The following is a 12,434-nucleotide window of genomic DNA, read 5'->3' on the forward strand; positions in this document are numbered from 1 at the left end:
CGAAGCCATCCCTGGCTGGTAATCCCCCTACCCAGACCTGGTCCATCCTTGAGGCAGGGTGAAGCAGTTGCCTTGGGCGGCAGAAAACCCTGAGGTGATGCCCCTGTGGGCTCCTGAATGCCCAGGGCAGGCGGCATGGTCCTATTTCACCCCAAGCGGTGAAATGGCATGCTCTGGCTCTGCCCCCTTGCCCCGGAAGTGGTCCTCCTCTCTAATGGGGGACCTGGAATTCACATAAGCCACAGCAAGACTGAGGAATGCCGGAGGACACAAGAGGCAGGTGGTCCAGTTTCATTTCCGATATGAACAACTTGACTTCGGCTCCATGGACAAGACGACCTCATGGGCACATGATGGAAGGATGCCCTTTGCCAGGGAGAGCAGATGCACCACACAGGCTAATGAATCTGCAGACTCTCCAAATGTCCCTATTTTCCAGGGACAGTCTCAGATTTACAGAAGCCGTCCTGGTTTCTGATTTGATCCCGGAATGTCCCACTTTCCCTTAGGACGCCCCTAATTTCATCAGGGACTCTTGAGAGTCCCATGGACTGCAAGAAGATCAAACCTATCCATTCTCAAAGAAATCAGCCCTGAGTGCTCACTAGAAGGACAGATCCTGAAGTTGAGGCTCCAGTACTTTGGCCACCTCATGAGAAGAGAAGACTCCCTAGAAAAGACCCTGATGTTGGGAAAGATGGAGGGCACAAGGAGAAGGGGACGACAGAGGATGAGATGGTTGGACAGTGTTCTCGAAGCGACTAGCATGAGTTTGGCCAAACTGCGAGAGGCAGTGAAGGATAGGCGTGCCTGGCGTGCTGTGGTCCATAGGGTCACGAAGAGTCGGACACGACTGAACGACTGAACAACAACACCATTTCATCAGAGAAATGTTGGAGGCTATGGAGTTATGCCACCCCCGAGCCAAGGAGATAAGTAACCAGACAACCTTTAGAAGACATCTGAAGGCAGCCCTGTATAGGGAGTTTGTTTTAATGTTTAATGTTTTATTATGTTTTTATATATATTGGAAGCCACCCAGAATTTGGGGCAACCCAGTTGTTGTTGTTGTTGTTGTTGTTGTTGTTGTTGTTGTTGTTGTTGTTTATGGAATAGGATGCCGCTATTTTCACTGGAGAAATGTTGGAGGGTATGAATTTGATACCTCTGATTTACAGTGTTATTGAACGCTGTGGGTTTACTCTGCATAAAACACCTGAACACAAGTTGAACCAGGTGAGGGATGGATGGGTAGATACTAGCCAGGCCAGAGCTCCGGATCTCCTGATGGGCGGGCTCCGGGAGAGAGGGTCTTGCCCTGTGCCAGGGAGGGCAAAGGGGGTCACTTCCTCAGAAACCCCCTGGCTGCTGGGCCTGGGACCAGCACACAGCAGTGGCACAGCTGGAGGCCCCAGGCCCTTTGCTTCCGCCTCCCTGCTGGGAGAGAAGCCAGCCGGAGGGAGCTCAGGCCAAGGGGGAGGGTGCAGGGAGGACGTCCGTGTTTTGCAAAAACAAACATGCTGAGGTGGTTGGAAAGCAATCCGTGCAGAGCGGCACAAACAGCTGACGTCACCTGGGCTCAGGAACAGCCAACTTCACCCTCTGCCCTCTCTCTTCCTCCCCCAACTCCTCCCATTCGGCAACTCCTGGATGCTGCAAAACACTCGCTTGGTTCTCAGGCTGGCAAAGTGAGAGGGCTGAGATTCGCCTTAAAAGTAATAAAGCCACCCACCCACCACTGTCCCGTTCTGCCCCCAAAACGGGGTGGGGGAATTCAGCAGCAGAGGCCAGGCATAATCCAAATTTAAACCTAATGGGGCACAAAACAGAATATGAAGCACAGCCAGCCTCTAACTGTCCAAGATGGCACACTAAATATTGGCATGGTGGGCATATCAAAAGACCCCTGGAAGAATAAGAATAGCCCCTGTTGGCTGGAACAGGGGTGAGCAAAGCCAGACAGTATCACTAAACTTCAACTCCGGCCATCCCTTATACCACCCCTTATCCATCTAGGTCTGTCTCATACACTGACTGGCAGCAGTGGCTCTCCAGAGCTTCAAGACAGGGGTCACCCCCAGCCCTAGTTGGAGACGTCGCTGGGTCTCGAACCTGTGACATTGTGCATGCAAAGCAAAAACTCTGTCACTGAGCTATGGCCCTTTCGTGGGCGTGTTGGCAGCTGGGAGTTGGAGTCCAAAGCCATCACCTATAGGGGCACTGCATTGCCCATCCCTGCTCTAGAGGCACCTCTGGCCTCTCTGTCAATGAACCAACCCTCCTCTGCAGCAACTGCTAGGACCGGGGACAGCAAGCAACAAGGAGAGCTGCTCCAAGCCATTTTGCAGCCTGAGGAAGAAGTCGAGACTGGAAACCAGCTTAGGGGGTGCAGGGGAGGCCCAGTGGCACACACACAGAGACGCAACATCACTGCTGCTGCTGCTGCTGACCACCCCACAAGCGCCGCCTGAGGCAGCTGCCTCACCCTGCCTAATGGAAGGGCCGGCCCTGGCAGTAATGGTGGCTGCTGATTGGCTGGGTGTCATTTATACAGAAAGTGCCCAGAGGATGCTGCCAGAGCATGGTAGCCCTCAGTCCAAAGGCCTTGGGTGTGCTCATCCAGTGCTTTCTTCCAAGCTGTCTGTCTCCACCAATCCTTACTCCTCTTCTCTGCAGCAACAAATCCCTTCCCCTTTAAATGGTCCCAGCTGGGGGGCAGGGGAGGTTCCCATTGGCAGCTGATGGCTAGGTGGCCTGTCCTGACAGAAGACGGGTTTTCTGTGTTCCTCCTGCATACACAACGGACTAGACATCACACACACACCCTGCAAATTCACCCCCCAAAGCCTCATTGTCGCCACCCCACCCCCCGGCCTCCAGCTCACCTGGTGGTTGTGCTGGTGCCCCACAGCGACGGCGGCCAACGTCTGGGCCTGGAGATGCGTCTTGACCTGCAGTCGCAAGCAGAGGAGGAGAAAGGTCAGCGAGAGGAGAGACGGGTGGCAGGAGTTTGCCCCCCCCCAACTCCTTTGCAGGAAGAGGAGGACTCTGCCCGACCTTGCAGGCAACAATAACGCCTCCACCTTCTCTGCTCTGTCAACACCCTGGGGACAGTTACATAACTCTACCTGGCCGATGATCAGACTTTTTGGGAAGGTGTGGCGCAGCTCCTCTTTCCAACGGCCAGCCCCTAAGCCAAATTACAGAGGGCTTACAGTCTGCCTCACCCTCAGGGAGGTGGATCCTCATGCCAGTGGGTGTGCATGTGGGTGTGTTCTCCCTGAACCGTGCAGTGTGGATATTGGAGACTTTGCTAGAATTTAGCGGGGTCCTGCCAGCAGGTGTGCCAACTTGCATAAAATGTTGGGGAGGGGGCCCAGCTAAGTCCCATCCCACATAATCACAAGATGCAGCACACACACACAGACACCGTTTGAATGGCAACACCTATCATTTTTTTTGGGGGGGGAGAAGCCCCTTCAAATATTTTATTGGGGTGGGTCCTATGCCTGCCAGGTCTTGCCCTCGTCTTCAGAAGTCCTGAGCTCCTCTGAAGGGTGTGTTAGGCTGTAACACAGATAGCAAAATAGCCACCCTTCCTCTATGCCCCCAGCTCTCTAAGCATGTCTTAACCACCAGGTCTTCAGAAAAAATAGGCACCCCCTCCCCATCTTTTCCTCATTGGTGCTCACTCTGTGCCGTTTGTTTTAAAAGCACACAACTTTCCATTCATTCTGTGCCGGACCTCAGCATCCTCTGAGCTACTTGGGATCCTTGTTCAGACCACAGGTTGGTGGGTGGAGAAAGACGCTCACCTGGGCTGCCAAGGGGGCTCCTCCGACATCAGGCCGATGGGCATTGTAGCCCAAAACACGCTAGAGACAAGCTTGATCCAGGGCGGCCAGCACAAGACTGATAGGCCGTGCATTTCACATGCACTTAAAAAACAAAACAAAACCCTAGCAAACAGGGATTCTGTGTCCCAGGCACAAATGAGCAAGATTGCCCAAAGTCTGTGCGCTTGGTCTCACTCCTGGGCAAGAAGTTCAGCCATCCCCTGGGAAGCTTGGTCCTATGTTGCCCAAACACATTTTGCAGCCTGCCTTCCTTGGGACAAGACTCTTGGTAGCTTTACGAAACAGGAACGGCTTCTCAGAATGCTGCAGAGCAACTCTTGCAACCCCAAACAGGGCTGGTCTGCCCTAAAGCTCTACGACGGACGGTTGGACAGGTAGACAGACCCAAGCAACCAGCAGCCATTTTCCAGGGTTGCTGGTAGCTGTTTGTGGAAGAAACTGCTCAGCCCTCCAGGGTTCTTTCATTTCTGTACTGCCATTCCTCCAAGGAGCTCACAGCAGCGGCTTATGTGGTTCCCTCCCTCATTTTATTCTCACATCTACCCTGTGAGGTGGGTGAGACTGAGACTGGCTCAAGACTATACTTTCAGGGATCATCTAGTGAGCTTCATGTCTGTTTGGGGATATATACTGAAGAAGACCACGTCGAAACAGTGTATTTATCCGGAACGCTGTCTCATCGGATGTATTCATTTACTCAGATTGTACAGCTATTATTACTTCGCTGCAAATTATAAAGATGTAATTGTGCCCATTATTCATCGGTCTACGTGTTGCCTCTTTCATACTGGGGATTTGAACTCGGCTCTTCCTGGTCCTAGTCCAGCAGTAACCACTACAGCACTCTGGCTCTCAATGAGCTGTTCTACAGACCACCGGCGGATATTTGAGAGACACAGCAAAGGAGGCGCAACAGGAATGCCTTGGGTGTGGCAGACCTGGGCTGAAAAAATCCCATTTCTGACACAAGCTCAGTTCATGTCCAGAGGCCAACTGCCTCAGCTTCCTGCTCTGTAAAATGGGAAGAAGCCATGTGAAAGGGAGCCGCCTGGTGCACGGGCAAAACAGGACAAGGGTTCACAACAGAATTATGGCAGATTTGTGGGGCTTGGGCCAGGTTTCTGCCTGCCTCAGTGCTAGCTCTGCAAAATGGGGATAATGAAAACTGGCCTTTGTGCAAGGTTCAAATGACAAAATATAATACTTCTATTTGCTACAAAGCAGGGGTCACAGAGACACAAGGCTGCCCACTGCCCTGGAGCCAGCTCAGCTTGCCAGGCAGAGCATCGCGAGGAGACTCACCAGATAGGCCGGGCTGCCCACGAAGGCCCCCAGCGCCCCGGCCACGGCCCCTGCAACAATGGTCCCGCCCGGCTGCTGCGTCAAGCCGATGTCTTCGGCGTGGGAGTAGAAGTAGAAGCGCACGCCGTTCATCAGTCCCTGGTAGAGCAGCCCGGCCGTCAGGCCTTTCTGGAGCCCCCGGAGCCCATCAGCCCGGCTGACAGCCACCATGGCATGCAGGACCCCCCGATAATGGCGGGGGTAGGTCCCCCGCGAACGGAGCTCCCCTTGCAGCTGCAGGCGGGTCTTCACCACCTCCAGCGGGTTGGTGAAGACGCAGGCCATGCAGCAGGCCGTGGCCCCCAGGACGAAATCCACAGGAGGAGAGATGGAGAGCATGGCTGCCGCATGGGTGCGGGGGGGCTCCATGGCGTGGCTCCCGCTGGCCCAGCTGTCGACGGGGACGACCTGGCAGGACATGCAGGGTGGTCTCCTCTGAAACTCAGCTAGCTGAGCTCCGCCTCCAGGGAAGCTTGGTGGGACTACAGGTGGGCCCCGCCAGGAGCCTGCTTGGCCAGTGCCAATGCCGCCACCAACTCCCCCTTTCCTGGGGAGATCAGCCCCTAAGCTCTGGCAACTAGGACACCTGCACAGAGGCCGGCTCCTCTCCTCCTAACCTGCTCTCCAGCTTGCTCTGTGCCATGCAGGGCTGTTTGTGCCACTTGAGTGACACCTTTGGGCTTATATTGCTGGCCAGCCCCCTCCCTCAGCTGACTCTCTGCCTCTGGGAGGGATGGCTGAGTGGTGCCTTCCTCTCTACAGTATGCCAGGGGAGGGGTTGGGCAAGGGAGGGAAGCAGGCAGAATGCAGGGGAATGTAGGGGAAAGTTCACACAAACACACACAGAAACTGTTCTGCCTGCCTCCCTCTTTTGTTTACTGGAGATCATTTTGCTCCTGAGCTTGCAGGAACACAGTGCTCTGCAAGTGGAAGGCGGGGGGGGGGGGGGAGAGAGAGAGAGGAGAAGATTAATCTCTTTCCAGACCAGAAGGGAAAAAAACAACCCCAGCAGCCAGCCTTGAATTCCTGAAAAAGTGTGATTAGTGGGATGCATTCCTTGCAGGGAGAGCAATCCAGTCCGCTAGGCAGGCAACACACACACATATGGGTTCCCCCCCCCCCATCGTGTACACATACCCAGAGTCATCCGAGAGGAATCCGTGTCATCCAATTGTTATCAGAATTCTAAGGTCTCAAATATAGGATTAATGTTCATAAATGTACAGGTATCTGAAATAGCACAGAAGAGCAATCCTGAAGCCATTTGGACTCTCCCAATTTGACCTCAAATATTTCTCTGCAAGGTGGAAGGAAATGGGAAAAGCTTTCCTATTGTCTTTGGACTGTAGGGGCTTACACCTCCCTGCAAATTGTGTCTGGCAAGTATCAGTTAAGCTGAGCAAACTATCAAAATGTGTAAGAAATTCAGGAACTGGTGTATTTGCCATCTCCAAGGAATGGCCAGGCTACCCAGAAAATGCAACCAACCAAGTCATTATCAGGTATCCTGGCAGACACAAGAGAAGTAATACTCTCAAATTTCTGCTGTAGACCGCCTCCTTCTGTGATGGATGTATGATGTTTTGGGGGGTGGTCTTGGGCAATTTCTAAAGTCTTTATAGGGGCTTGCGCACCATTGTTCTGGGTCTCTCCTACCTCCTTGCAGGGGGGGGGGACACTCTATTGCAACAGAAAAATGAAGATCCCCCTTGCTTTCTATTGATCTTACCTCCATCCATTAATCTCTGACCGATCATGGACTTAGGGGATGCAGTCACTTGGGGAGTTTGGCAGCAAAACCCAAACCCCCTAATATTTTTTCTATAACACAATGAATCTAAATCTGGGAATATAGAGCTGGAAGGGACCCTGAGGATCATCTAGTCCAATCCCCTGCAGACTCTGCATCTGTCCCTTAAGGGGTTCGAACCTGCAACCATGGCATTTTCAGCACCACGCTCTAACCAACTGACCTATCAAGTCTGGAAAGGCAGAGGAACAGGCCCAGTTAAGACCAAAATAGATAAGAACCTGAAGAAAGCGTGGAAGCAGTGGCAAAGGGGGTGGTCCACCCCAGGTGCGGTGGCACGAGCCACCACCATTGCACCACCGCAGCCACGTGTGGAGGATTCCGCCATGACCGCTGCAGCCACAAGCGAAGGATCCTTCCCCCGTCCGTATGGTGCACACACAGCCACGCATTTGCTATACGTAGCAGCGCACACACATGCGTCACACGCAGCAATGCTGTGCATGCGCCACCGGGAGTTTGCTCTGCCCCGCTGCAGCCGCGAGTGGAGGATCCCACCATCGTCCTTAAGTAGCGCTGTTGCGCATGCGCCATACATAGCAGAGTACACACATGCGCCGCATGTAGTGGCACTGTGCATGCACTGCCGGGTGGTTTGCCCCACCCCTGTGGGCAGTTTGCCCTGCCCCTCGACACCCAGCACCAGGTGCCGGAGAGCCTTCCTTCGCCCCTGCCTAGAAGCAGGTAGATCAGGCCAAAGTGGGGTGGGCGTACCAAGTCCAGCCTTCTGTCCTCTCAATGGTCAACCTGGTGCCCCACTGGGAAGCCCCAAAGGAAGACCGAGAGCCAACATCACACTCCTGCGACTCTCGGCCACTGGGATTGAGAGGTATTTATGGCCTCTAGCTGCAGAGGATGGCTAAGGATGGCATTGCAGTGGCAGTGGCAGTTCCCAACACTGGGTGTGAATTTCAGCAAACGATGCACCAATAATCTGGCCTGAACAGGCCCCGGGCACATAGTGCCTCTGCTGCTGGGCATGCTTGGCTCTTCCACAGAAGCAGAGCAGGGGCACGTCTTGTGCACGTGTCCAAGGAGGACAGGCAGCAACCCGTCCCCAAAAAAGAGCAGCTGGCTCGGTCTGGAGGCGTCTTCTTGTCAACAGCTCGAAATAGCACATCTCGGGAGAGAGTGGCAGTACTGATGCTTGCGTAAGATGCAGTGAGAGGACAGCAACATGGAAGGGTGCCAAGGAGGAGGCGGGTTGGGAACTAGGGCACAGGAGGGGCAAAGGGACCCTTGGCTGCCCTTTGCCCTGGTTGTGGAGCCTCTTGCACCCATTTGGGGGCACCAACTTCTCCTGCTCTTGGGTGAGGCCCTGAGGCCTTACTGTGCAAAAGGCACATGAGGTCTGTTTCCACTTTGGGGTCTCTACAAGTTGGCACTTCCTGCCAGGACTGCAAAGGTTAGAAAAGCCTCCCCCCCCATGGCAATGGACTGGATTGCCTTGGCCTCAGCCTCCTCCCTGGCATAGGAATCTGCCTTACACTCATTCAGACCACTGGGCCCATCAAGCTCTGTATTGTATACACTGACTGGCAGCAACTATCCAAAGTCTCTCCCAACCCTGCCGGAAGACTGGGATTGAACCTGGGCTTTACAGATGCTCCGCAAAGGCCTTTTGCAAAGTAGCTCATCCTTGGCTCCCCCAGGCAGAGTCCTTTCCCAGGCTGAGGCCTTTTTACCAAACGACACCCAAGGCTCCGCTCCTCACCTTAAAGCACAAACAGGTAACCAATAGAGGAAGGAGACGAGAGAACAGAAGCCACGATTAAACTGAGATAATAATTTGTCAAATCCCTTTGGAGAACAAACAGCCAGAGAAGAGCAAGCTGGTCCTCCCGCCGCCCTGGCAAATAAAACCACCCTACAACTCCTACCATCCCTAGCTAGCAAGGTCAAGGATTATGGGAATTGTAGTCAGAAAACAGCTGGAGACCCAGGTTTGGGAAACACTACAGGGAACCTTCGGGCCACGGAGGGTCACCCCCTGATGTCCCAGGCAAGCAGGCAGACTCAGCATTAACCAAGGAGCGTTTATTACAGGGTAGGAGGGGAGATGTATGTGCAGATACATTCTGCCATACAGGTCACCTCGGGGGGGGGGGAGACCCCTGCATGAACGCATATAATACATTAGCAAGTCTCTTCTCTGTTACAAGAAAAATTAAAATACCAACAGCTTAAAAAAAACACAACACCACCCTCCTCAGGCAAATAAAACCCAAACCCTGCCTATCATGGCTGGGATAACCAATGCGGCCCCCGCTTCCTATAGATTTGCTCTCGGCATAAACAGATCAGCACCACCCACCCAGCTCCCTTCCAGCCCACCCCCACCCCCCCAGCAGCATTACCACTGCCCTAAAGCCAGCCAGGAGGGAGGCAGGCACAGAGGGACTCCCCTCCTGCAATACAACAGGAATGTGAAGAGGCAGGATCTGCACAGACCAGCAGCTGCCAGGGTAGACCACCCCCCCCCCCAGAAAGGAAGCTTCTCTGGTTACAGGGGGCAAGGAGGAGAGGGGAGGAGGAGGATCTCACTGCACCAGGTCATAGCCCACTCCTGACAACAGGCCCTTTCCTGGGAAACGCCACTCCAACCAGGGAAACCTGGAGACAGAGCGCCACCTGCTGGCCTAGCAGAGGAAGCTGCTGGCGCTGCCACTCCCACCCTTGGCTGCTCTTTCTCAGCTTCCTTGAAGAGATGGTGAAGGCCCGATCCGCTGCGCCAGCTTTGCCCGGTAGCCTGCCGAGACTGGGGCAGAGGGGCTGGAGACAGGCAGAGATCCCTTCACAGAACGAGAACATCTGGGGGGGACGGACGGAGGACAGATGGCAGAGCAGCAGCAGGCGAAGATTTATCTGTACCTCAAGGGTGGGGTGAAAGTGGAAAAAGACCGGCGGGTTTTTGCTTCGTTTTGACAAGAGAAATGCATGCAGGGTGTCCGCCACGTCCCAACCTTGCCTCATCCTAACAGCTCCAGACCTCCCGGCCCGGGTCGTGCCCCTCTACCCCATCCCCGTTAATAAGAGATTAGTATTCTTCGAAGACGAGGCCTCGCCACCAGGCCCCTGGGAGGGCTGCCAGCGTAGCGCCAGCATGCCAGTCCTGTTCACCGCTGCCAGCAGCCCTTGTACCGTAACCTCCAGCTGAGATGTAGCAGGAGAAGGCGAGATGCAGCAAGGTGGGCCCGGTGGAAGTTGCTCGAGGATTGCAGTGCTTCGACGGCCTATTATTACACGTGCACACTCACTCACTCAGTCACGCACACGGGCCCCCTTTTGTCTCCAAACTGGGTTCTGCTGGCAGCCCGGTGGCCACAGGGAAGCCCAGCTCCACCTCAAGCAGCCTCTGGCTCGTGAAGAAGGCCAATGCCCACGCTGCCGCAGAGTTGTGTTATTTCCTGCCGGCCGGGAGGCTAACACCAGGGGTCCCGGGAAGCCCTCCCGCGACAAAGGCTGTCGCTTCGCTGCCAGGCGCTGTGGATCAAGCTCACGGCGTCCTCGCACTTCTTCCGGATGGAGGCGTCCTCAATCGGCTTGTGCAGGAGGTCCACCTGTCAGGACAAAACAAGGGCAGGAGAGGAAGGTTTGTGGACGTCCACTTGGCTTGCTAAGACCAAAAACAGGGAGTTGGGGGAGGCTGAAGGGTGGATCCTGCCTGGTTAAACCCCCAGCAGCCAAGCCCCAGAGCCCACCTGGTCCAGAGGATGCGACAGTAGCTGTTTCTTCATCACAGGTAAGAGACTCAAATGGTATTGATGTACCTGTATTGTATTTCTATCCCACTTTTCCCCCTCAAAGATCAAGCTGACATACATAGTTTTCCCTGCTCCTGAATTAATCCCCAAGGTAGGTTAGGCTGAGATGCAGCGACCAGCCCCAAAAGTTGCCCAGGGAGCCTCCTGGCCGAGTGGGGGATTCGAACCCTGGCCTCCCGGCTCTCAGTGGAGAGCAGGCAAAGCCTGGCTGCCTTTCAGAGGACTGGGAGGAGAGAAGCCCACCAAGAGCCAGGCCAGCTTACCTGGTATGTGCTTTTCCACACAGTGTCCAACGCCAGGAGGAACCTCTCCAGTTCTGCTATGCAGCTAAAATAGAGCACCCAGGGGGGCAGGTACTGCTTGCGGTCCTGGGCAAATTCCTAGGAGGGGAGAGAGGGTGAGACACACATCAGTTGAGGGGAAGGGCACCTGCTTGGTATGCAGAAGGACCCGGGTTCAACCCCCAATGTCAACATCTCCAAGCAGGGCTGGGAACAGGCTTCCTGTCTGAAAACGCTAAAGGGTCAGATAGCTGTTAGCTAGAGCACGGTGCTGGTAACTGCAAGGCTGCCCGTAATGGACAGCTGCATGTTCCTGCATCGCAAGGGGCTGGATTAGATGACCCTCAGGGTCCCTTCCAACTCTGTGATTCTTAGCCTCTGGATATGTTGATCAGTAATTGACAGGACTACGGGCTGGACTTTGTATGAGGCAGCTTCCTATTTTCTTGTTTAAATCGGCCCTTTATTCAGAACTATGCTGGCTTGGTCGTGGTACACAAAATGAAATATGGCAGGATCCCCAAGTACGCTATGCGGAGCTGCCTTCGGGCCCACCGGCAGACCAACTCTGCGTTAGGAAGGTGTCTGCAAACGAAGCACGAAGGTTGGCTTCATCAGCGGCCAGAGAAGGAATGACCGCTGGCAGGAGCACAGAGAGAAGAAATGCCATGGTGCACCTGCAGCAGCAAAATTTGCCCCACCTGCAATAAAACAGGTCTCCCCACATTGGTCTCTCCAGCCGTTTGACTTCACTCCCGAAGGTGACTTCCAAGACAGATGGATGCCAACCATTATTCAGAACTTACTTTACTCACTCTTTAGGAGAAGGGTCATAGCTCAGATTTGGATGCAGAAGGTTGCACATTCAGTCCTTGGCAGCACCTCCAGGTAGGCCTGCGAATGTCCCGTGCCCAAGATCCTGGACAGCTACTGCTGCCAGTCAGTGTTGACAATACTGAGCTAGGTGGACCGATGGTATGATCTGGTATAAGGTGTCTGTAGCCATTGCTGGCTGGACACACCCATGCGGCACATGCCCCTAGGTCGCCCATATACTCACCAAGATACAGTATTCCCGGCCAGCCTCTGTGGAGACAGAGACCACGTCTGCCAACTCAGCCGTGGCCAGCGAGCGAAAGAAGCTGGTCTGGCAGTCCTCGTGGCAGGTGAAGAGTTTCTGATCTGTCAACACCAGGCAGCAAGGGACGCATGGGGCAGGAACCACACCCTGGGGAACGACCTGGAAGAAGGCAGAGATTCTCAAACTTTTCATGTTGGTGACACACTTTTTAGACATGCATCCGTTCGCAAAATAGTAAATCAGTTTTATTAGCAAACCAGAGGTTAAACTAACCCCTTTGCAGCCTGGGGAGAGTTTGCG

At 54.3% G+C, this 12,434-nt stretch overlaps 2 protein-coding genes across 3 annotated transcripts in view; both read right to left on the reverse strand.

Annotated features, from left to right (window-relative positions):
* The window catches only part of SLC25A34 (solute carrier family 25 member 34), an 11,196-nt gene extending 5,292 nt beyond the window's left edge, over window positions 1-5,904 (reverse strand). Inside the window, exons 1-2 of the mRNA XM_033159345.1 lie at window positions 5,160-5,904; window positions 2,886-2,951 (exon numbers count right to left, since the gene is read on the reverse strand). Of these exons, the coding sequence (XP_033015236.1) occupies window positions 2,886-2,951; window positions 5,160-5,618 (525 nt within the window). The 5' untranslated portion in view covers window positions 5,619-5,904. The remainder of the gene's footprint in view (window positions 1-2,885; window positions 2,952-5,159) is intronic.
* Window positions 5,905-9,343: 3,439 nt separating this feature from the next.
* PLEKHM2 (pleckstrin homology and RUN domain containing M2) overlaps window positions 9,344-12,434 on the reverse strand; it is a 30,630-nt gene continuing 27,539 nt past the window's right edge. For both annotated transcript variants that reach the window (XM_033159347.1, XM_033159346.1), the window contains 3 exons: window positions 12,114-12,293; window positions 11,036-11,152; window positions 9,344-10,568 (listed from right to left, as the gene is read on the reverse strand). In XM_033159347.1, the coding sequence (XP_033015238.1) occupies window positions 10,431-10,568; window positions 11,036-11,152; window positions 12,114-12,293 (435 nt within the window). In that variant the 3' untranslated portion in view covers window positions 9,344-10,430. The remainder of the gene's footprint in view (window positions 10,569-11,035; window positions 11,153-12,113; window positions 12,294-12,434) is intronic.

Source organism: Lacerta agilis, chromosome 8 (genome assembly GCF_009819535.1).
Source record: "Lacerta agilis isolate rLacAgi1 chromosome 8, rLacAgi1.pri, whole genome shotgun sequence".
Classification (NCBI taxonomy): Eukaryota; Metazoa; Chordata; class Lepidosauria; order Squamata; family Lacertidae; genus Lacerta; species Lacerta agilis.